The 21,460-nt window shown below is 48.3% G+C and overlaps 3 protein-coding genes across 16 annotated transcripts in view; 2 read left to right on the top strand and 1 right to left on the bottom strand.

Annotated features, from left to right (window-relative positions):
- FKBP8 (FKBP prolyl isomerase 8) overlaps window positions 1–7,806 on the bottom strand; it is a 29,296-nt gene extending 21,490 nt beyond the window's left edge. For 2 of the 7 annotated variants that reach the window (XM_084825599.1, XM_084825598.1), the window contains exon 1: window positions 1,356–1,387. Coding sequence is in view for 5 of the 7 variants with exons in the window: in XM_084825600.1 (XP_084681726.1) it covers window positions 7,466–7,701 (236 nt within the window). In the remaining 2 variants the exon portion in view is untranslated. Of the gene's footprint in view, window positions 1–1,355; window positions 1,388–1,806; window positions 1,929–7,465 lie in introns of those variants that run through there. The other 5 variants (XM_084825600.1, XM_084825594.1, XM_084825593.1 and 2 more) reach the window with 5 other exon arrangements.
- KXD1 (KxDL motif containing 1) lies at window positions 7,730–19,593 on the top strand. Of its 4 annotated transcripts, none has more exons than XR_014786472.1 (6): window positions 7,730–7,913; window positions 8,614–8,727; window positions 11,605–11,757; window positions 14,815–14,861; window positions 17,893–18,547; window positions 18,594–19,593. XR_014786472.1 is itself a non-coding variant. In XM_084825605.1 (5 exons), exons 2-5 carry the CDS (start codon window positions 8,633–8,635, stop codon window positions 18,117–18,119), a joined length of 522 nt encoding a protein of 173 aa, XP_084681731.1. In that variant the 5' UTR covers window positions 7,730–7,913; window positions 8,614–8,632; the 3' UTR covers window positions 18,120–19,593. The 4 variants fall into 4 exon arrangements, 2 of the variants coding, with proteins under 2 accessions (XP_084681731.1, XP_084681732.1); XR_014786473.1 differs by having other exon boundaries at window positions 7,730–8,010; XM_084825605.1 differs by having other exon boundaries at window positions 17,893–19,593.
- Window positions 19,594–19,982: 389 nt separating this feature from the next.
- Window positions 19,983–21,460, top strand: part of WDR18 (WD repeat domain 18) — a 55,471-nt gene continuing 53,993 nt past the window's right edge. For all 5 annotated transcript variants that reach the window (XR_014786469.1, XR_014786471.1, XR_014786470.1 and 2 more), the window contains exon 1: window positions 19,983–20,243. Coding sequence is in view for 2 of the 5 variants with exons in the window: in XM_084825601.1 (XP_084681727.1) it covers window positions 20,007–20,243 (237 nt within the window). In the remaining 3 variants the exon portion in view is untranslated. The remainder of the gene's footprint in view (window positions 20,244–21,460) is intronic.

Genomic DNA, 21,460 nt, shown 5'->3' with positions numbered 1-21,460 from the left:
AAATTTCTGGCCTACGGAGACAATTAATACTGACTTACTTCACAAGATAGCTGTAAAGCAGTCTTCCCAAACCTGGTACCTCCCAGATATTTAGGACTACACCTTGAAGCATCCCCAACCACTGGCCATGTTGGCTGGGGTTGATGGGAAGTGAAGTCCAAAATCTCCAGAGGTCACCAGGTTGGGGAAGTCTGCTATAAGGACTAACACTCTGCACATTCTAATAATCTTATTAAATTATATTTTACCTTGCCCTTTAATAACAACATCCTGTGAATATATACAAACTGATACACACACACAGCTCAGAGAAGATGGTAAGCAAAGTTTAACAGCCTGATCCCAAAATGGGTTTACTCTGAAGTAAGCCCCAATAAATTCAAGATTTGCTTTTTTAGTAAATAGCTTTAGGATCAGGGCAGAAGACTGTGATCTTGCATGCAATTAGTAGGAACTAATCCCCACAGGACTCTGTGGAGGCCAGTTTCAGAGTAAACACACTTCGGATCTAGGTCGCAAATGGAAGCTGAAAGAGGATGGGTGGAACATTGAGAAACCCCAGTGAAATTAGAAGCAATAACATTAGAGGAGTACTGGCGTTAAAGTCTGATGCAGCCAAAACAGCAGAGTTGTTGTTTCTCCTCCTTGAGGACTAGGAGACTTATTGTGGCAGAAGCTTTCACGGGCCAGTTGGACTGATCTGGAGCTGGTCCAGGAAAACTTGCACCGCCATAGATCTGAGCTAATCTGCACTGTGAGGCTTGGAAGCAATATATGTGTCAGGAGTGGAGAGAGAGAGAGATTGAAAGAAATAGAGACACCTGAACAAAAAAGGAAGGAAGATTTGTGATGGATTTAAAAGCAAGCTTCGTCATGAGGGGTGGGGGAAGAGTAATGTGGGACGGTCTTAAATAACGACATCCCTCCCCCCACACACTCTCTTGGCAGGGCTCCCAGCTTCAGACTTTAATCCCTAAGCCTTCCACTTAACTTGACAGCTAAGGAAAAAAATAAAATAAAATAAAATAAATCCAGCATGACCAGCACCAGACCCTGGACATCCCCCTTTTCCTTGCTTGCCTCACGGCAGCATGGACCACAGGCTAAGAAAAGTTCAGCCCCGAGCTGAGCTCAAAACACGGATCTCCTCGCTCCCCAAATTTGCAAAAAGAGAGCAAGAGTCGAAAGTTTAAAGCGGCGGGGGGGGGGGGGGGAGCTAATCTGGAAAGGACTGTTCTCTCCAGGTTGCAAAGTCTTTGCAGCTGCCCGTTCCAGCCCCCCACAACTGCATCAACCTCCGAGATTCCCCCTCCCCATTTCTAGTCACTATCTACCCCCCCTTGCAAGATACTCACCTGGTCCCAGGAATGATCCCTTTTCCAGCCCCGCCCCCTCAGCTCCCACACTGGCTCAGCTGACCATAGAATGCTGACGTTATAGGCTGCCTGGGCTGTTACTCACAGCCTGTCAGCCTAACTTCCGCCCCCCAACGCTTTTGCAACAGGGACTGTTTAAAGGGATAGGAAGATAGATCTGTGGAATGCAAGCAGGGAATATTAAGAAAAGGTGACATTTTAAATGCATATTTTATTATACATATAGGTATTAAAAATGCAACACCCTAGACTAGAAGCAGTCAAATCAAACTGGGGGGAAAGAACAACAATAAAAAATTAGCTCATGCATCATTGTTTGTTTTGACATCTGTTACATATATTTTAATGCCCAGTTTTGTATTTTGGGCTTTGTCAACAAACATATCGGTCGCTTTATTTCTAATCAGGATGTCATTTTTTAAAATCTTACCTGGATATATTTTTCTCTTGGTTCTGCAAGCTGCTTTTTTGAATACTCATTGTAGAAAACCAGGAAAGAAATAGTTTCAGTTTAGTTTTAGCTTTTAAGAAGCTAACCCTAAATTGAAACTATTTCGACACTGATCACATCCACTCAGCTTGCCGTTTTTAGGAAAGGGCAGGGCGAGAGGCTGTTAAGGACGAACAAATTTCTTCATTTCTTCCTAGATTTGGGATTTAAGTTTTTACATTGCAATTTATGTCTTGTTAAACACAGACGAACCTTGGGGATGTGCTGACCTTACAGGGCCGTTGTGAAGGCAGCGGGCTCAGAGGATACTAAGCATAATCCTAGTCTGTGAGCTCTAGCCGATTCTGGTCCATAAAACCTTCTGCCATCATGCATCTGTTAGTCTTTAAGTGTGCACTTCTATAGAGGTTTAGGCAGAACTGTTTACAATGATGTTGTGAGTTTAGAATTGTGAGCCAACTCTGTGTCATTTTTGCTTGCAACTGGCTGAGGCCGCAATCCTATGTTTACAGATGTACAGCCACGTTTGAAGAATCCCTCCCTGGACCTACATGGTATGATGTCCAGTGGCTAATATCCCCTCCCCTGTCAAGGTGCTTGAGCAGTGCAGCTTCAAGAAATCCTGGATAAAATGGATTTTCTGGATCCATTTCAGCCAGGTTTGAAGCTGGGGTTTGGGACAGAAACCGCTTTGGATTACCTCCTTTAGGAAAGAGATGAGGCAGCTTTAAATACCATGGTATCCTTGGGGCAGGGCTGTAGCACAGCGGTAGAGCCCCTGCTTTTTACGCAGAAAGTCCCAGGTTTCAATCCCCAGCATCTCCAGGTAGGGCTGGGAAAACTCCTGCCCGAAATCCTGGAGAGACACTGCTGCCACTTAGGGTCAGCAATACTGGACCACATGGACCAAGGCTCTCAGCCAGTATGAGGCAGCTTCCTGCGTTCCTATCCTTCTGGGTAGGCTGGCTGGATTGGGGCTACAGAAGGGACCACTTCTCTTGGTATGAACCTGCTCGGTCATGAAGATCAGCAGGAGAGGCTCTTTGGAGACAGAGGCCCACTTGTCAGGCAAGTGGGAAAAGGCTTTCTCCTCTGCTGCTCCCAAACTCTGGAATATTTCCACTCTGCAGCTGAGACAAGTCTCCGTTCTCTCTGCGTTCAGGAAGGGGGCCATCTTTTTCACTTGGCTTTGTTACAGTTTTCTTACGTTTCCATCTGCACTGGCAGCCAGTCCATCTCTGGCCTAATTCAAGGTGCCGGTGTTAACACTCAAAGCCCTAAACGGCTTGGGGCCAGGTTACCCGAAGGAGCGTCTCCTCCCATATACATCTGCCCGGACCCTAAAACCATCCTCAGCGGTCCTCATCCAGGAGCCCCAAAGGAAGAGAGGCGGGTGGCTACTAAGAAGAGGGCCTTTTCTGCTGTGGCACCCTGGTTGTGGAATGAGCTTCCCAGAGAGGCTCACCTGATGCCTACATTGTATTCTTTCCGGCGCCAGGTAAAAACCTTATTTTCCCAAACATTTCAGTCTTTGAGTTTCTGTCGTTTTTCAATATGTTACTGTATTTTCAATCTTTGAATTGCTGCTAGGTTTTATTATGTTTTTTATTTTATTTTATACTGTAGTTTTCAATTTTAAAATGTTTATGTTGTATGCTATGGTTCTAATTGTTGTGAGCCACCCAGAGAGCTTCGACTATTGGGTGATATAAAAATGTACTAAATAAATAAAATAAGGTTGTTTTTTAATGTTTTACTACATTTTTCTTTGATTAGGGTTTTTATCTTCTGAATTCTTTGTAAACCGCTGGGTTGGTTTCAGAACAGCTCTACAGAGATACTAAAAATAAAAAATCAATATTAACTTATCTGAAGGGCTGCATGTCTCCATCCACCCCTGCCCAAACATGAAGATCAACTGGGGATGGGCTACTAAAGGTACCATGCGGATGCTGAGATGAGGCAGGTGGCTACCTGAGGACAGGCCTTCTTTGTGGTGGCCTCCCAGTTGTAGAATACTCTCCCCAAAGAGGTTTGCTTGGCATCATCTTTACTATCATTTAGATGCCAGGCAAAGGTATTTTATTCTCCAAAGTCTTTCAGCATCCACTGGTATGTCTGTGTTTTGTGTGTGTGTGTGTGTGTGTGTGTGTTTACTGCTAGGTGGTGTTTGTTTTTAATGTTGTTATATGATTGTTTTAAAAAATGTATTTATGTATGTTTGGTTTGTAAACTGCTCTGGGAATTCTAGTGAGGTGAAGCACAGAGTACAAAATCAAACTGAACAGAATGGGGCATATTTCTGAGTAGACATGTATAGGATTGCGGCATAACACAGTTCCTCCTCTGGAAGGGCAATCTTATGCATGTAAAACCCATCATGGTGAATATTTTTCTAAAATTTTATTTATTTATTTATTTAATTTCTATACTGCCCAATAGCCAAAGCTCTCTGGGCGGTTCACAAAAATTAAACCCAAAAGTACACAATATATCTAGGATTGCAGACTGCATGTATGAAATTATTTTAATGTTAAAAAAACCCATATAGAAATGCAAAGGAATGTTATACGGTGAGGCGGGGGGGTTGTTTGGGTTTTAAAAATCTGGATATTGAATGAGAGCCAAAGAGAGGGATTACTTATAATTTGAGATCACTCTGTTATAGCCACCTATATCAGGGGTACTGGACCTCTTTCAGCCAGAGGGCCAAATTCCATTTGGGAGAAGTTCTCCAAAATGCCGGCATATTTTACCTTATGCACAAAGGCCAGGAGACCACCCAATGGTTGGGGGGAGGGCTAGATTTGACCCCCCAGGCCTAAAGTTCTACACCCTTGACCTATATGGACTGCAGTCTATACGTTCCAACTCACTGTGCAAGCCTGTGTAAGTAATCCCTGCTGAGTTCAATGGGGCGTATCCCCAAGTAAGTGCATATATAGGATTACAGCCTTAGTGAGACTTGCTCCTGCGTTACCAGTAGCCAGCTAATAGGTTCAAGGCAAAACCCTGGTGAGCCCCAGTTTATATTAAGAAGAAAATCCATTCCACATGCTGTCCTTAAAACATGACAATATCCACTGCCTTTTCTCCTTTTAGTGTACATTTAGGGACTATAGCCAAATGTGAAGGAACATTTATAATTTTAATGAGGCTATTAGGAGGCTTCACTTTCAGTCTAGGAAAGTGATGGAATAAGAGAGGTTTTTAAACTAGGGGTGGGCAGAGGAAACTGCATGGACAGTTGCCGGACAAAAGAGCTGTTTCTGGTGGATCACCTAAGGAGGCTGGGCTGCTTGTAAAGGGCGCCATGGGTCAGTCTTCCAGATGTCTTGGACTGCAACTCCCATGTTTCCTGGCTGCTATGGCCAATTGCAGTCCAGCCATGAGAGGTAGATAAACCTTCCATGCACAAAGGCAGTCTATCCTCCAAGAATTGGGTGTTGAATAAACAGCTGGACTAGATTGGTCCAATCCAGCACAGCAATCCTTATTTTAGATGGTTCAGTGGCTGCATTTGTACAGAACACTACGCCATGGTTTATGTTAATCATGGTTTGTTGCTTTAGCCATGAATCGTCTTGCAGACAAGCAAACAAACCGCAGCGTGTTTTCCCTATTTCTGGTTTCTCTCCCATCCATTTTGCCAAGCTTCAGAGCATTTTCTTTTTCAGACTGCTCTTGTCAGGTGCTTCTGTATCAGGGCAGAAAGCCACACAAACAAACCAGGAATAAGCCACGGTTCTGCGTTCAGACATCATGACAAGTCATGGTTTAAACGAGGTAGACTTTGTAAGCAAACAACATCTGTTGCTATTTGTCGTTTATAGCTGGTTAACAAACCATGGTTTGTTTGCGGGGATGGGTTCGGACACAGTGTCTAGGCTCACACAACATGATAACCCATACTGAAAGGTTGAGTATGGGTTGTCGTTGAACCATGGGTTGTTGCTGAAATGTGGGTTGTCATGTTGTCTGAACCCAGCCATGCTAACCAACCATGGTTTGTTAACCACGAACAACCCACAGTTCACAGCTCAACAACATACCCTGGGTTCTCTTCATGGGTTGTTCATGGTTAGCGCAGCTGGGTTCAGACAACCCATGTTTCAAAAATAACCCACTGTTCAACGCAAACCACACTCAAACAAGGCTCAAGCTTGAGTGTCGGTTATCGTGTTGTGTGAACCCAATCAATGACAAGCCAGGGTTCAACAAACCACACCATGGCTTAGCATTATATGCTAACCAGGTGAGTGGCTGCTATCCACAATGGAGTCTCCAGTTTTAGTGCAGTCTGTCTCTGAGTACTGGATGCAGGGTAAAGATCGCCTCCATACCTAATGGAAAAAGCAGAATAAGATGGACTTTTGCTCTGATCCAGCGGTGCAATTTCTTACATCCTTAAAGCAAGGAACGTAGACTCAGGATTACTCAACACAAGAGTCAAGTTATGCATTAACTGTGAAAGAGATTCCAAGCGTGCAACTCTCGCCTTGCAAATTTAAACACACATGAGGCAGAGCTATTTTCCCCCCAACTTTCCTCTTATGATGCTGTGTGAAATAAATCTAATAAACTGATCAAGAGCTGCAATAAACGAGGGTTGTAGTAAATGATATGCCACATATTGTTAAGGGAGCTTCAGTGCACACTCTTGGTTTGCAAATGTGCAATGCAATCCTAGGCATGCTTATTTCTCCATTCCATGTGGATTATTCCTAGGAAAGCTTCCACAGGATTGCAGCCTTAAAAGATATCATGCACAACAGGTGATTCTACTTTAACAAGCAAACAAAGTAGACCATGCAAGTTCAGCTTAACCTTGGCCGAAACTGACCATTTGGAAATTTCAAAATGAGGAAAATATTAATTTCTCTGTTACTCTGCTGTCTGAGTAAGAAACAAACTCTGCACATACCCAGAAACTCTGGGCAGGCAGATTGTATGTAACCTATTGTGGTTCGACGAGAGAAATGCACTGTGCACATGCCCAGAAACCCTTGAGTTCAACTGTAACTAAATTATTCCAGGGAATGTACTCTGCACATACTCAGAATCACCAGACACAGACCGTACCTAACTTACTGCTAGGGGAAGGAAAGACACCTTGCACATGCCCAGGGACCCTAGGGATAGATTCTAGGTAGCATATTGTCGGGGTGGGTGGAGAATGCACTCAGCACATGTCTAGAAACCCTGCGAGCAGATTGTATCTGCTGGGGATGCACTCTGCACCTGCCCAGAAACATTTGGGGACAGAGTGCACCGACCCTGTTGTGGGGGGGGGGGGGAGAGAAGCAAACACACTCTGCACATGCCCAGAAACCCTAGGGATATGTTTTACCTTAGTATTGGGGGTGGGGTGGATGCCCTAAAACCTTGCTCTGAAACCTTAGAATACGCTTGTATCCAATTTGTTGCAGAATGTGCACTCTGCACATGCCCAGAAACACCACGGGAGACAGCTCGTACTTCCTCTATTGTGTGTGAAGTGGGGGTGGGGAAGCAAACGCACTCTGCACATGCCCAGAAACACCAGAAAAACAGATCGCACTTCCTCCATTGTGTGAGTGGAGGGGAGCAAACGCACTCTGCACATGCCCAGAAACCCGGAGAGCCCAGCTGTGCCTACCTCACTGCCCACGGAGCGACGCACTCTGCACATGCCCTGGGGCGCGCCTGCCCCGCGGCCTTCCCGTTCATAGCTCGGCCACGGAGCGGCCGTGGAGGAGGGGGCGCGGCTCGCGGGACACTCTTCCTTCCGCCAATCCAAGCCGAGGAACGGCGGGGCCGCCGAGGCAAGGCGGAAGGCGGCCGCGTCTCCAGGGGAACGCGCCGCACGCACGCACGCACGCAGGGCGCCGGCATGACGCGAGACGTGGCCGCGCCCCCACCCGGAAGCGAGCCGCTGCGCCGTGCCTGCGGCCGGCGGGGCAGAGCCGGGGAGGGCAGCCGGGGAGGGCGGCGCCGCTGGCTCCCGGCGCGCGCTGCGCCCGCAGCTCCGCTCCGCTCCGCTCCGCTCCGCTCCGCTCCGCTCTCGAGCCCGGCATGTGAGCCGGTGGCTGGAACGGCCCGCTCAGGTAGCGCGGGGCGGGCGGGGCCTTCGCGCAGCGGGCGGGGGCGGGGCATCTCCTAGTGGGCGGGGCCCGCCTGCCTGCCGTGCGGGTGGAAGCTGGGGTAAGCGCTGGGGCCCCTCTGGGCGGGGCTTGGGGCGGGAGCAGCCTTGTGGGGTGGGGGGTCTCGGTGGGGCTTTGTTGTTGGGGAGGGGCCTGTTGGGTTGGGGGGGATTGTGAAGGGGAGGACAGGTGGCTTGGGTGGAGGAGCCCCTTGGGGCGAGGGGCCTTTGGGGGGGGGCCGTGCCTGCTGAGGGGAGGGGCCCTATCTTGTAATGGGTGGGGCTTATCATTGGGAGGGGCGCCATTTTAAGGGGAAGGGGCCAAACTGCTTTGGTGGCTGTGGGGGAGGGCCGTGCGGTCCCTCCGGCGTGTGGGCCAGGTGGGGCTGCCACCCCTCAACTTACAGCATGGGGTGGGCTGAAGGAAGGGGGTGGGTGTCATGGCGTGTGGGATTGGACCCCACCCCACCCCACCCCACCCCACCCCACCTGGGACAGGCCATTTCCACCTCTCACCCTCAAGGATCTGCTCCAGTGGGGCATTTGCAAGTAGCCTTCTCCGGTGTTTTCCCCAACTGGAGACGAAACAATAACTTTTCCCAGAGCTGATGTAGGGATCCCTCTTATAACTTCTTCATCCTTCTTTCCAACCTGAACTCTGGCAGGCTGCAAGCCCCATCTAAGATGGAGCCCACAGCCTCGGGCGTCTTCTGCAGCCGAGTGCTCAGCATGGTGAACTCGGAGGATGTGAACGCCATCATCCTGGCTCAGAAGAACATGTGAGTGGTGCAAGCCTTTTTTGCAGCTCTCTACTTGACCATCCTGGTAATATTTTCTCCTCTTCCTTCACTGTCCTTTTTCTTTGGCCAGCAAATAATTCAGAGCAGCAAGAGACCGCCCCCCTCCACCCACCCATTCTTGGTTCACACCTCCATCTTCCCAACTTCCTGCATTGCCTTTCCCTGCCCCCTGGTGCGCCCATCTGGTGAGGAACAGGACCCAGGATGAGTACCTACCGCCCCTTCATTGATTTCAGTTTACCCTACCAGTCACGGGACCAACAGGCACAAACACATCCAAAGGCTTCTTGAAATCGATCTCTTCCCCTGATTAATTTATTATTTTATTTGCTTCATTTTTTATTCTGCTTTTCAGGCAATTATTGTCTCCCAAAGTGGCTCACATCAATTAAAAAAGAGAGAGAGGCTGGGTCAGCCATTGAGCTGACAAACTAAATGACAAGACACTCAAGGAAAGGGGAGTGGAGGGGAAAGGAAGAGGAAGGAGATCAGTTTTTCATGGGCACAACAAGGTGGTGAGCTCTAAGCGGGCATTGAAATGCACTTTGGGCCAGGTTGGTATACCTTTGCTGGTATTTCTGCTTCAATAGCAATTAGTGACTCTTGTTCTTTGGCTGGTGGACGAGTCTAGAATGTTCTCCCTGCTTCCTTCTGCAGTCCCAGCAGGACAACCGTCAGTTGGAGCTGAGTGTTCCTTCTGGCAGGGTGGGGGAAGCGAGCTTCTTCTCTTGGTGATGGATGGGGCCAGGTTAGTCTCCCCTTGGCTTGATGTGATTCCTGGGAAGTTGGGGGGGGGGCAGCCTCTCAGTGGCCCCTGGTCCCCTGGTTTCTGCTCGCTTCGCAAACACAACACAGCAAAAGCTGCCTGCAAATACCTCATAGAAAGCTGGCTTATATCAGGTCAAAGCACTTGACCTGATATAAGCTGGTGTAGTGGCAAGACTGGGAGCTGGGAGATCTGGGTTCTAATCCCCACTCGGCCATGGAAGCTCACTGGGTGACTTTGGGCCAGTCACACACTCTCAGCCCAACCTGCTTCCAGGGTTGTTGTTGTGAGGATAAAATGGAGAGAAGGAGGATAATGTAAGCTGCCTTGGGTTCCTTGCAAGAGGAAAACAAGGCGGGATATAAATGCAATCAATCGAGAACGAAAGAGAGAAAGAGGGAGAGCACTTGTCCATCAAGCCAGGTACTGAATACTGCCCTTCCCATCTCTGCATCCAGACCAGGCACTGGCCAGGAAACTAGACTGCCTCTCTGCCTTGTTCCCGAGAGCTCTTTGCAGTTGCGTTGTGTGATTTATGAATATAGGGCGACCCAGCGCTGGGAAAGCTCCCAGGTGCCTGGCTGAATTCCAAGGGTGTGACATCACCCTGTTGATTTAGCCTTGTGCTGGGTTGGTGCTAAAAACGGTTGGCTGTTGTTGACTTGGACACACACACAGAGCAGGGTTGGGTGACTTGTTGGACTCCAACTCCCAACTGCCTCAGCCAGCGTGGCCAGTGGTGGGAGATGAGATGGCAGCAGTGGCGAGGAGTGCCAGGTGTAGGCAGTCCTTCTGATCGCATGGTCCCAAACCTCAAATTGGTCAGGCCTGGAGAGGCAGGCATCCCGTATAAAGGAGACTTTAATTACCGTGTCTTCAGAACTCTGTCCACAGGGAGATATGTACAGTCTCTTCACTGCTGGCTGAAAAAAGCAACCACCCTGAAGACTCAGACTGCATTCCAGTCTGCTTTTTGTGCTTAAGGGAGCAATCCTATGGCCCCTCGACAGCATCTGAGGGGCCATAGGATATTTTGGGCTCCCCAATCTGACGTCGGAGACAGCGCTCCAACCTCGGGGGGTGGGGGGAATCGGAGCTCTGACACACACACACACACATACACACACACCCTCACAGCCTGCATGGAAATAACCAAGAACCTGACTTCCGAGGAGGGGATATTTTGGTGAGCTAGGAGAAGAGGAGACAGGAAAGGCCAGACGGGCAAGCAAAAAATGCAGGGAAGGAGGATGGGGAGGTGAAGATCACCTCTGCTGCTCCTCTCACCCTGCAGAGGATACTTGTAATCCTCCAGGTTCAGGGGCTTACAATCATCAAGGACATAACCCATAGGATAGCCCCCTAAGTATCACTAGCTGTTCCTGTGTGTGTGTTTAATTGCAGCCATTCCAGGAGACTCTGCAGAAAGAGATGAGAAGGGAAGCAGAGCCATTCCAACAGTCCTGATTAAAGAATTATTCCCCCCCACTTCCCTCCCCATTCCTTTTTCCTCGCATGCCAGGTCTTTTTAGATTGTAAGACTGCAGGGGCAGGGACTGTCTTGTTTAACTGATTATATGGCCTGACTGGAGTCCACCCGGAGAAGAGCCTTCAGTGTGGTGGCTCCCATCCTATGGAACTCCCTGCCTCTGGAGATCAGGCAGGCGCCAACACTGGATTGTTTTCAGTGCCTCCTGAAAACAGCTCTTTTCCAGGTAGCCTTCCTTGGTTAACCAGCCTCGGTTTTATTGGCACTCTGTTTTTTAAGGAATAATCTTATCATGTTTCTTTGTTTTATCTTTTTGTTCATTTTATCTCTTGTCGTTCACTGCTCTGGAATCTGTTTAGATGCAGAATGGCATACAGATGTTGTAAATCAATAAGTAAATTATATGTAAGCTACTCTGGAAGCCTCTTTTGGCTGAGGAGCGACATAAAACGAGTTCAGATAAATAAATGTAATTGGTACATTCATGTTTTTGTAATATCGCGAGCTGCCATGCGAGGGCAGAGTTCCCTGAAAAGTGGGTCCAAAATCTTTAAAGGAAATAAAGGACAAACCCGGTCGATCCGTTTGCCTTCCTCTCCAGGCTGGACCGATTTGAGAAAACCAATGAGATGCTGTTGAACTTCAACAACCTGTCGGGTGCCCGCATGCAGCAGATGAATGAGCGCTTCCTCCACCACACCCGGACGTTGGTGGAGATGAAGAAGGACCTGGATAGCATCTTCCGGAGGATCAGGTGGGTGGCCAACCAGCCGGTGTGGAGTTGTGAGACTCAGCAGCGCCCTATTGATGCTCTTTTCTGTGGAACGTTTGCACATTTGGGCGTCCCATATGTGCCTGCCTGGACTTTAAGATCATCCTTGGTGGCCCTTCTCCGTGAGCCCCTGCCAAAGGAAGTGAGGCGGGTGGCTACTAGGAGGAGGGTCTTTTCTGCTGTGGCACCCTGGCTGTGGAATGAGCTCCCTAGTGAGGTTCACCTGGCACCTACATTGTATTCCTTGTGCCCCCAAATGAATCATAGAATAGTAGGGTTGGAAGGGGCCTACAAGGCCATCGAGTCCAGCCTTCCTACTCAATGCAGGAATCCAAGTCAGAGCATCCCTGACAGATCGCTGCCCAGCCTTGTCTTGAATGCCTCCAGTGTGGGAGAGCCCACCACCTCCCTACGTCATGGGTTCCATTGTCGTATTGCTCTAACAGCCAGGAAGCTTTTCCTGATGTTCAGCCAGATCCTGGCTTCCTGTAACTTGAGCCCATGATTCCGTGTCCTGCACTCTGGGATGATTGAGATCCTGTCCTTCCTCTCTGTGACAACCTTTCAAGAACTTGAAGAGCACTATCATATCTCCCCTCAGTCCTCTCTTCTCAAGGCTAAACATGCCCAGTTCTTTCAGTCTCTCTTCATAGGGCTTTGTTTCCAGTCCCCTGATCATCTTTGTTGCCCTCCTCTGAACCCTCTCCAGTTTGTCTGCATCCTTCATAAAATGTGGTGCCCAGAACTGGACAGAGTACTCCAGATGAGGCCTAACCAGTGCTGAGTAGAGGGGAACTAGAACTTCCCGGGATTTGGAAGCTATGCTTCTATTGTTGTTGTTCAGTCATTAAGTCGTGTCCGACTAGGGTAGCCGTACCCCATTCAACACATCCAGCTTACCTTGATTCATTGATCTTACATTCCAGGTTCCTAAACAATATTGTTCTTTACAGCATCGGACTTCCTTTTCACCACCAGACACATCCACAACTGAGTGTCCTTTCGGCTTTGGCCCAACCGCTTCACTCTTTCTACTTGGAAATTCCCTCTGCTCTTCCCCAGTAGTGTATTGGACACCTTCCGACCTGAGGGGCTCATCTTCTGGCGTCATATCTTTTAGTCTTGTGATAAGTTCCATGGGGTTTTCTTGGCAAAAATACGGGAGTGGGTTGCCATTTCCTTCTCCAGTGGACCACATTTTGTCAGAACTCTCTGCCATGACCTGTCCGTCTTGGGTGGCCCTGCACGGCATAGCTTATGGCTTCACTGAGTTATGCAAGCCCCTTCGCCACAAGGCAGTGATCCATGAAGGGGATGCTTCTATTAATGCAGCCCAAAACAGCATTGGCCTTTTTTGCAGCCACATCACATTGTTGGCTCATCTTCAGCTTGAGATCGACAACAATTCCAAGATCCCTCTCGCTTGTAGTGTTGTTGAGCCACATATCGCCCATCTTGTAACTTGTGCATTTGGTTTCTTTTTCCTAGGTGCAGAACTTGGCATTTATCCCTATTAAATGTCATTCTGTTGTTTTCTGCCCAGCGCTCCAGTCTATCCAGATCACTTTGAATTTTGTTTCTGTCTTCCAAAGTATTAGCTATCCTGCCAAATTTTGTGTCATCTGCAAATTTAATCAGCGTTCCCTGCACCAACACCTCCAAGTCATTAATAAAAATGTGGAAGAGCACTGGGCCCAGGACGGAGCCCTGCGGTACCCCACTCGTTACCTCTCCCCAGTTTGAGAAGGTCCCATTGATAAGCACTCTTTGAGTCCGATTCTGTAGCCGACTGTGGATCCACCGGATCGTTGTTTCATCCAGCCCACTTTGAGCTAGTTTGCTCATCAGGAGATCATGGGGCACTTTGTCGAAAGCTTTGCTGAAGTCGAGGTATATTATGTCCACAGCATTCCCACGGTCCACAAGGGAGGTTACTTGATCAAATAATGAGATCAGATTTGTCTGGCAGGATTTGTTCTTGACAAATCCATGTTGGCTTCAAGTAATCACTGCATTGTTTTCAAAGTGCTTACAAATGGATTGCTTTATCATCTGCTCCAGAATTTTCCAGGGATTGATGTCAGACTGACTGGTCTGTAGTTCCCAGGTTCCTCCTTTTTACCCTTTTTGAAGATAGGCACAACATTAGCCCTCCTCCAGTCATCTGGCACTTCCCCCGTCCTCCATGATTTCTCAAAGAGAATAGACAGCGGTTCTGAGAGTTCTTCTGCCAGTTCCTTTATGACTCTAGGATGTAGTTCATCTGGCCCTGGAGATTTGAACTCATTCAAAGTCATTAGGTGTTCCTTGACCTATCAATCTCAAGCTGCAATCCTGCCCCTTCAGCCTGTATTTCACCTTTGCCAGGGAGGTTATAGACCCTCTTTTAGGAGAAGACTGAGCCAAAGTAGGAATTAAGCACCTCTGCCTTTTCTTTGTCCTCTGTTATCATTTTGCTATCCTTATTTAATAGCTGAACCACCATTTCTTTCCTCTGCCTTTTACTATGCATGTAGCTGAAGAAAGCCTTTTTGTTGTTTTTAGCATCCCTCACTAACCTCAGCTCGTTCTCAGCTTTAGCCTTCCTGACGCCATCCCTGCAATTCTGTGCTACCTGCCTGTACTCTTCCTTTGTTGCTTGGCCTTCTTTCCACATGTTTTCCCAGGCATTTTAGCTTTCTAGTTTTTTAGCTTTGCTGTTTTAAATCTGTATTTTAAATCTCTGCACTCCTGCTAGGTTTTACTCTGATTTTATTCTGGTTGTATCGTTATATTGTGGTTTTAATGCTTTTATATTTTATATTGTTTTACTGTGTGCTTTTTGGTTTTAATTTTTGTGAACCACCCAGACAGCTTCGGCTATTGGGCAGTATAGAAATGAAATAGATAAAAATAAATAAATAAATAAATAAAAATAAATATCCCGCCCTGCACTTTTGAGTAGCTGTTAACTCCCATTCTCCCCCCCCCCCACACACACACTTTGCAGCGGTATTTATGGTGAGCTCTCTGACAGGTCTTTCTTTTTGGTTCTTGCAGGACGCTGAAAGGGAAGCTAGCAAAACAGTATCCAGAGGCGTTTAGCAGTAAGTATGCCCATCTTGATCACACCCCCTCTCTCTCATTTACTTTTGATGACTGCTTAATGACCCTGGCTCTCAAGACAGAACCTCACCTTAAAAATAATAATCGTTATTTTAGGAAACCTTCCTATACTGCCCAGCCACGGTTTTTATTGGTACTGTTTTTAAAAATAACAGTCTTTAATATAGTGTTTTATTTCTTTTAGCTTTTTATCCTCTTATCTTTTATTGTTCACCACTCTTAGATGAACAATAATACATGGAGATGTGGAGCAGTATATAAATGCTGTAAATAAATAAGTAAACTACGATAATATTGTTATTACCTCAGTAATGATAATTTCTTCTTTTTATTTATTTAGGGCACAATCCTATGCAGATTTAGACAGAAAAAAGTCCTATAACTCCCAGCATTCCCCAGCCAGCTATGCATACCTGGCTGGGAAATGCTGGGAGCTCTAGGACTTCTTTCTCTTGAAACCTGCATGGGATTGTGCCCTTAAGAGTATTTTTATCCTGCTCTTCAGCCAAAAAGGTATCTGCATATTCCCACCCCTTCATTTGCATGTCCTTGGCCTGTATTCCCTTCCTTGGTCATGCCAGAACCCAAGGGAAGGTTGGGAACCCGCTTTCTACAATATTTTGGCCTTTTTTAGCTTAGAAAAGAGACACTCAAGGGGGGGAAATGAAGTTATGTGTGGTGTGGAGAAAGTGGACAGGGAAACATTTTTTTCCCTCTCTTCTAATACTAGAACCCAATGGGGTTAGCCCATGAAGTTGAATGATGGGAGATTCAGAACAGATAAAAGAAAGGACGTCTTCACACAGCACAGAGTTAAACTATGGAATTTGCTATCACAGGATGTAGCGATGGCCACCAATTTGGATGGCTTTAAAAGGACAAATTCCTGAGGAGAAGGCTATCGCTGGCTACTAGTCCTGATGGCTCATAGAATCATAGAGTCATAGAATAGTAGGGTTGGAAGGGGCCTACAAGGCCATCGAGTCCAACCCCCTGCTCAATGCAGGAATCCAAGTCAGCGCATCCCTGACAAATGGCTGTCCAGCCTCATCTTGAAGGCCTCCAGTGTGGGAGAGCCTCCCCAGGTAATTGGTTCCGTTGTCATATTGCTCTTACAGTCAGGAAGTTTTTCCTGATGTTCAGCCGGAATCTGGCTTCCTGTAACTTGAGCCCATTATTCCGTGTCCTGCACTCTGGGATGATGGAGAAGAGATCCTGGTCTTCTTCTCTGTGACAACCCTTCAAGTACTTGAAGAGTGCTATCGTATCTCCCCTCAGTCTTCTCTTCTCAAGGCTAAACATGCCCAGTTCTTTCAGTCTCTCTTCATAGGGCTTTGTTTCCAGTCCCCTGATCATCTTTGTTGCCCTCCTCTGAACCCTCTCCAGTTTGTCTGCATCCTTCTTAAAGTGTGGTGCCCAGAACTGGACACAATACTCCAGATGAGGCCTAACCAGTGCTGAGTAGAAGGGAACTAGTACTTCCCAGGATTTGGAAGCTACGCTTCTATGAATGCAGCCCAAAATAGCATTTGCCTTTTTTGCAGCCACATCACATTGTTGGCTCATATTCCGCTTGTAATCGACAATTCCAAGATCCTTCTTGCTTGTAGTGTGGTTGAGCCATGTATCCCCCATCTTGTAACTCTGCATTTGGTTTCTTTTTCCTAGGTGCAGAACTTGGCATTTATCCCTATTAAATGTCATTCTGTTGTTTTCTGCCCAGCGCTCCAGTCTATCCAGATCACTCTGAATTTTGTTTCTGTCTTCCAAAGTATTAGCTATCCCGCCCAATTTTGTGTCATCTGCAAATTTGATCAGCATTCCCTGCACCTCCTCCTCCAAGTCATTCATAACAATGTTGAAGAGCACTGGGCCCAGGACTGAGCCCTGCGGTACCCCACTCGTTACCTCTCCCCAGCTTGAGAAGGTCCCATTGATAAGCACTTTTTGAGTCCGATTCTGTAGCCAACTGTGGATCCACCGGATCGTTGTTTCATCTAGCCCACTTCGAGCTAGTTTGCTCATCAGGATCTCCTGGGGCACTTTGTCGAAAGCTTTGCTGAAGTCGAGGTATATGATGTCTACAGCATTCCCACAGTCTACAAGGGAGGTTACTTGATCAAAAAATGAACTCTTTGCTCCCTCCAGTATCAGAGGCAGTATGCCTATGTACACTGGTTGCTGGGGAACATGTGTGGGAGGGTACTGTTGCACTCATATCCTACTTGTGGTTTTCCTGCAGGCAATTGGTTGGCCACTGTGTGACCAGAATGCTGGACTTGAAAGGTCTTTCTGATCCAGTACAGCTCTTATGTGGATATTCTTCCCAGAGATGTTTGCCTGGTTCCGACTCTGATGTCTTTTCAGCACCAGGCAAAGACCTCTTTATTTTCTTAGGTCTTTAAAGTTTCTACTGTTTGTTTTCATTCATTCATTTCATTTATTACATTTCTGTACTGCCCAATAGCTGAAGCTCTCTGAGCGGTTCACAAAGATGAAAAACCATTAAAAATACATTATATAAAGCGCAAAACCATTTACATAAAAACATATAAGCAGACAGCACATACACAGACAGCATATATCTAAAACCAATTTTAACAGTGCATTTAATCGTCTGCTCTCTTGGTTTGCTTTTATTGTTCGTGTCATTGTTTTAATTCTCACAAGCCACCCTGGAAACATTCCTTTCAGAGGACAACATAGGCAGTTTTAAAATTAAATATATCAAGTCCAGCATTCGAGTCCAGTTACAATTTTTGAATGGTGCTTTTCCTGACCACTCAAACGGTTTCACATACATGATCTCAATAACCTTTGCAACTGTCTGTAAGGCAGGCCAGCTTTATTCCTTCCATACATTTATGAACTGGTGTTAAGACTCAAATTCCAGCAGATGCTTTTATTCCATTTGGAAAAGCCAGAGTGAGGTGGGCACATCCCTCACCCTTTCCAGCCGGCCCTGGCATTCTGCAACAAATTCTGGCCCCCCTTTCTCTCCCCCCTTTCCAGATATTCATGAATCTCCCATCCTGGAAGATGATGACTTCGACCCAGTCCCCAAAAGCACCACCACAACCATCGCTACCTCGGAGCAGAGCACTGAGTCCTGTGACACCAGTCCGGACGTCATTTCTCCTGCCACCAGCCATGACTTTGAAGACCTCTCGCAGGGGCCTTATGACTCGCTGGCTGTGAATGGGCAGAGCGTAACAGACGACGACAACGAGACTGACTAGTCCGTGCATTTTAAGCTTCTGCGAGAGGAGGGGAGGGGGCACACAGATGGGCCTTCCTCTTCACCTGCTGCTGGACACGCCAACTGGAGACCCTTTCTTTTTTTCTAATCTGTATTCTCTGTGTTGTCTTGGCTGACACTTTTCTGTCTGGGAAGAACAGAGCAAGCACAGGCAAACGGGGCTTTTGCATGAACCACCATCTTCCTAACGGTGCTGAGCTGTGATTTATGCCAAATAAGCAAAACCGTGAGTGGGCAATTCACTTATTTTGTGGTGTGGGGGAGTTGCTCAGTGGCATAATTAGGTGTCTGTACCAAGGGCTGCCTCCCACCTTCAAACCAACGGCACCCCCATTCTCAGAAGGATCTCCTAGCATGGATGCTGTCAGCCCAGACGATCTAATTCCACAACCCTGCCGTCCTTTGGAGGTGTCGGACTGCAACTCCCATCATCTAGGAATGAAGGGAGTTGCAGTCTGAGACATCCAGAGGGCCCCAGTTTGGGAAAGCCTGAAGTAGCCCTTTGTATAAACACCAGTGATTCAGCTGTACACCCCTGCTGCCTCCTTTGCCATCCAGGAAGCAGAGTAACAGATGAAACCAAACCTGTAAGAACAGCTGCAGCAATGGGCTGCAGTTGGCTCAGTTACCCTGAGAACATGCAAAGTTTAACATGGGGGCGAGGGGAGTTCCCTGTAAAAACGAACGAGGAATATATATGTCGCTCCCACCTACCATCTTCCCTGTCGTGCTTCTTCAGCACAATTTACCGGAATCCTCTCCTGCTTCAGCCCCCCTTTGGACTGGGCTGCGTCCCTGCGCAGCCCTCATTCACACGTGCAGGCTGGCGTGGGCTAGGTTTCTGGTGGGTTGTGCCTTTTCTGAAAGAACGGCCCTGCCCCTGGATTTTGGCCAAGATCTGCGCCCTCTTCTCTCCCTGCCCCACAAGGCCCATGCAAGAAGAATCGAAACGTTCTGTGATCTCAGCTGCCAGCCCTCCCAACGCCCCCTGAAAGTATACATCTTCTCTCGCAATCTTTTTATCGTCTTAACAATGCCCCCTCTCACTTCCATGAGGGAGTCTGTGCGCCACTGCGCCTGACTTGTGCAGTCTTAACTGGAAGCCGCTGCCTGCTGCAAACCACCTGTTACGTGTCACGTTTAACAGTCCAGTTGAGCGTCTTCTGTTCTGTTTAGATCCCCTTTTACAACACCTTCAGTTACCGTGATGCCACTAGGCGCCTGTCGTCTTTATTTGGATTTAGAGCCCCAACGGGTGCCGCCATCTGTATTAAGGGCTCCCTGTGCCGGAACCTGGCACAACTAAATTCGTCGCACGGAAGTCGGCCAATCGCCTCTTTGCGCTAATGCGATCTCCAGAAGTGCATTGTAACTCAAAAGGAAAATATTTTTGTACTGCTACAAGTTTACAGAGATTAACAAGGGGGTAATAATAAAGGAGCTAAGTTGATTAATAGGTCTGATGTGGCTCGTACTGTGTTTGGGCTAACCAGCGCTATATATTCAGTACATTTTAAAACCGCCCAGTAATGCCTGCGGCGCGCGAGACGAAGAGCGCGACTGTCGCAGGGTCAGTAGAGCAAGACCCCTTCTCTGCTTGCAAAGCCTCCCCTGAGGCATTCTGGGAGTTGCAGTCCAAGCCCGTGGGAGGGCGCCCGCTTGGCGGAAGCGGCGGTCTTTCCACATCTCTCTATGGCGCGTTGCCTCTACGGCTCTTTCCGGCGTTGTTTTTTCTTCAAACCGGACGTTGCGTCTGGGAGCCTCCGCCTCTATGGCCGGCCCTCGGCCTCACCTGGTCGTTTCCCTGAACAACCGTTCTTCTCCGCTGCGCATGCGCGCGAGAGGGGGCGTGAGGCGGCCGGGCAAGATGGCGGCGGGCGGCGGCGGCGGCCCCGTGGAGGTGGCGCTTGTGGCGGCGGCCGAAGCCTCGTCCGGCGGCGGCGGCGGGTGCTGCTCGGTGTGGGAAGTGGGCTCCGGGGCGTCGGTGGCCGGCTACCGCGGGGGCTGCTGCGCCGCTCGCGGGCTGGCGCTGCTGGGCGGGGAGCACCTCCTGGGGGCGCAGCTCGGCAAGGCCTGTGTCGGCGCCTGGGAGCTCCAGAGGAAGGTGAGGAGGGGAGTGGAGGAAGGCGCGTGCGCAGCCGGAGGGGCGCGGGGGGGGGGCTCGCGGAGGAAAACCAGCACAGCCGCTTCTCCCAGGGAGGAGTATCGCCCTCCTTGGGAAAGCCCCCCCCCAGAATGATTCTCAGACCCCCCCCCCCGAACCTTAGGCGTATCCTCCCCTTAGGAATGCCTCAGCACAAGCCCCTCCCCCGCGACCCTCCCCCGCACGTATAGTCCCCTAGAAATGCTCCCCCCCAGGGAACAACCTCCCATAAGAATCCCCAGAAGTATTCCCCCCCCGACACACACGCACAGAGGAATGTCTCTAGCACAAGCAGTCCTCCACACACAGCCTTCCCCCCCCCAGTAAAGTTCACCTAGAAATGTCCTTGCTTTATAGGAAAGAGCCCCCCATGAGAAGCACCCCCTATAGTAATGCCCCCCCAGGAAGGCCCTCCCATGAAAAATCTTTCTCCGAAACCACCACCGCCACCACCTTAGGAGTGTCTTCCCTACATAGGAATATCTCAGCACAAGCCTCTCCCATAGGACCCTCCCCCGCAAGTATAGCCCCCTAGAAATGCTCCCCACATAGGCAAGAGCTCCCCCCTGGATAAGAAAGTTCCCGCATGAGAATCCTTTTCACGGGTATCCTCTCCCCACCATAAGTGTATATCTCCCATAGGAATATCTCCAGCACAAGACCCCTCTCTCTTCTCAGGACCCCCCCCCCCCAGTATCGCTTCCTAGAAATGTTTCCCCCATAAGAAAATTCCCCTGTAGGAATCTTTCTTTTCAACCCCCTTCCCACCATAGGAGTATCCTCCCCCCCATAGAAATGCCCCTAGCACAAGCACTGGCTCCCTCCACCACAAGTATAGCCTCCTAGAAATGCTCCCCCATAGGGAGGAGCCGCCCATATGAAAGTTCCACCCATGAGAATCCTTCTCAAAATTATTCCCCACTACCACCATAGTAGTAGCTGTGGTAGTGGGGAATAATCAAAATTACCCCCCCACACACACACCCATAGGAGTATTTACTTTCTTTATTAAATTTTTATACCACCACTAGCCGAAGCTCTCTGGGCAGTTCACAACAATTAACACCATGAAGTACAACACAAAATACAATATAAATGTTTAAAACTACAGTATAAAATAAAAATAACTAAATAGAACCTAGCAGTAGTGCAAAGATTTAAAATACAGTACCAGATTT

The sequence above is a fragment of the Heloderma suspectum genome, chromosome Z, assembly GCF_057233095.1.
Source record: "Heloderma suspectum isolate Gila_16-S chromosome Z, 16-S_ref, whole genome shotgun sequence".
NCBI lineage: Eukaryota > Metazoa > Chordata > Lepidosauria > Squamata > Helodermatidae > Heloderma > Heloderma suspectum.
This window is presented reverse-complemented; position numbering and strand designations above follow the sequence as displayed.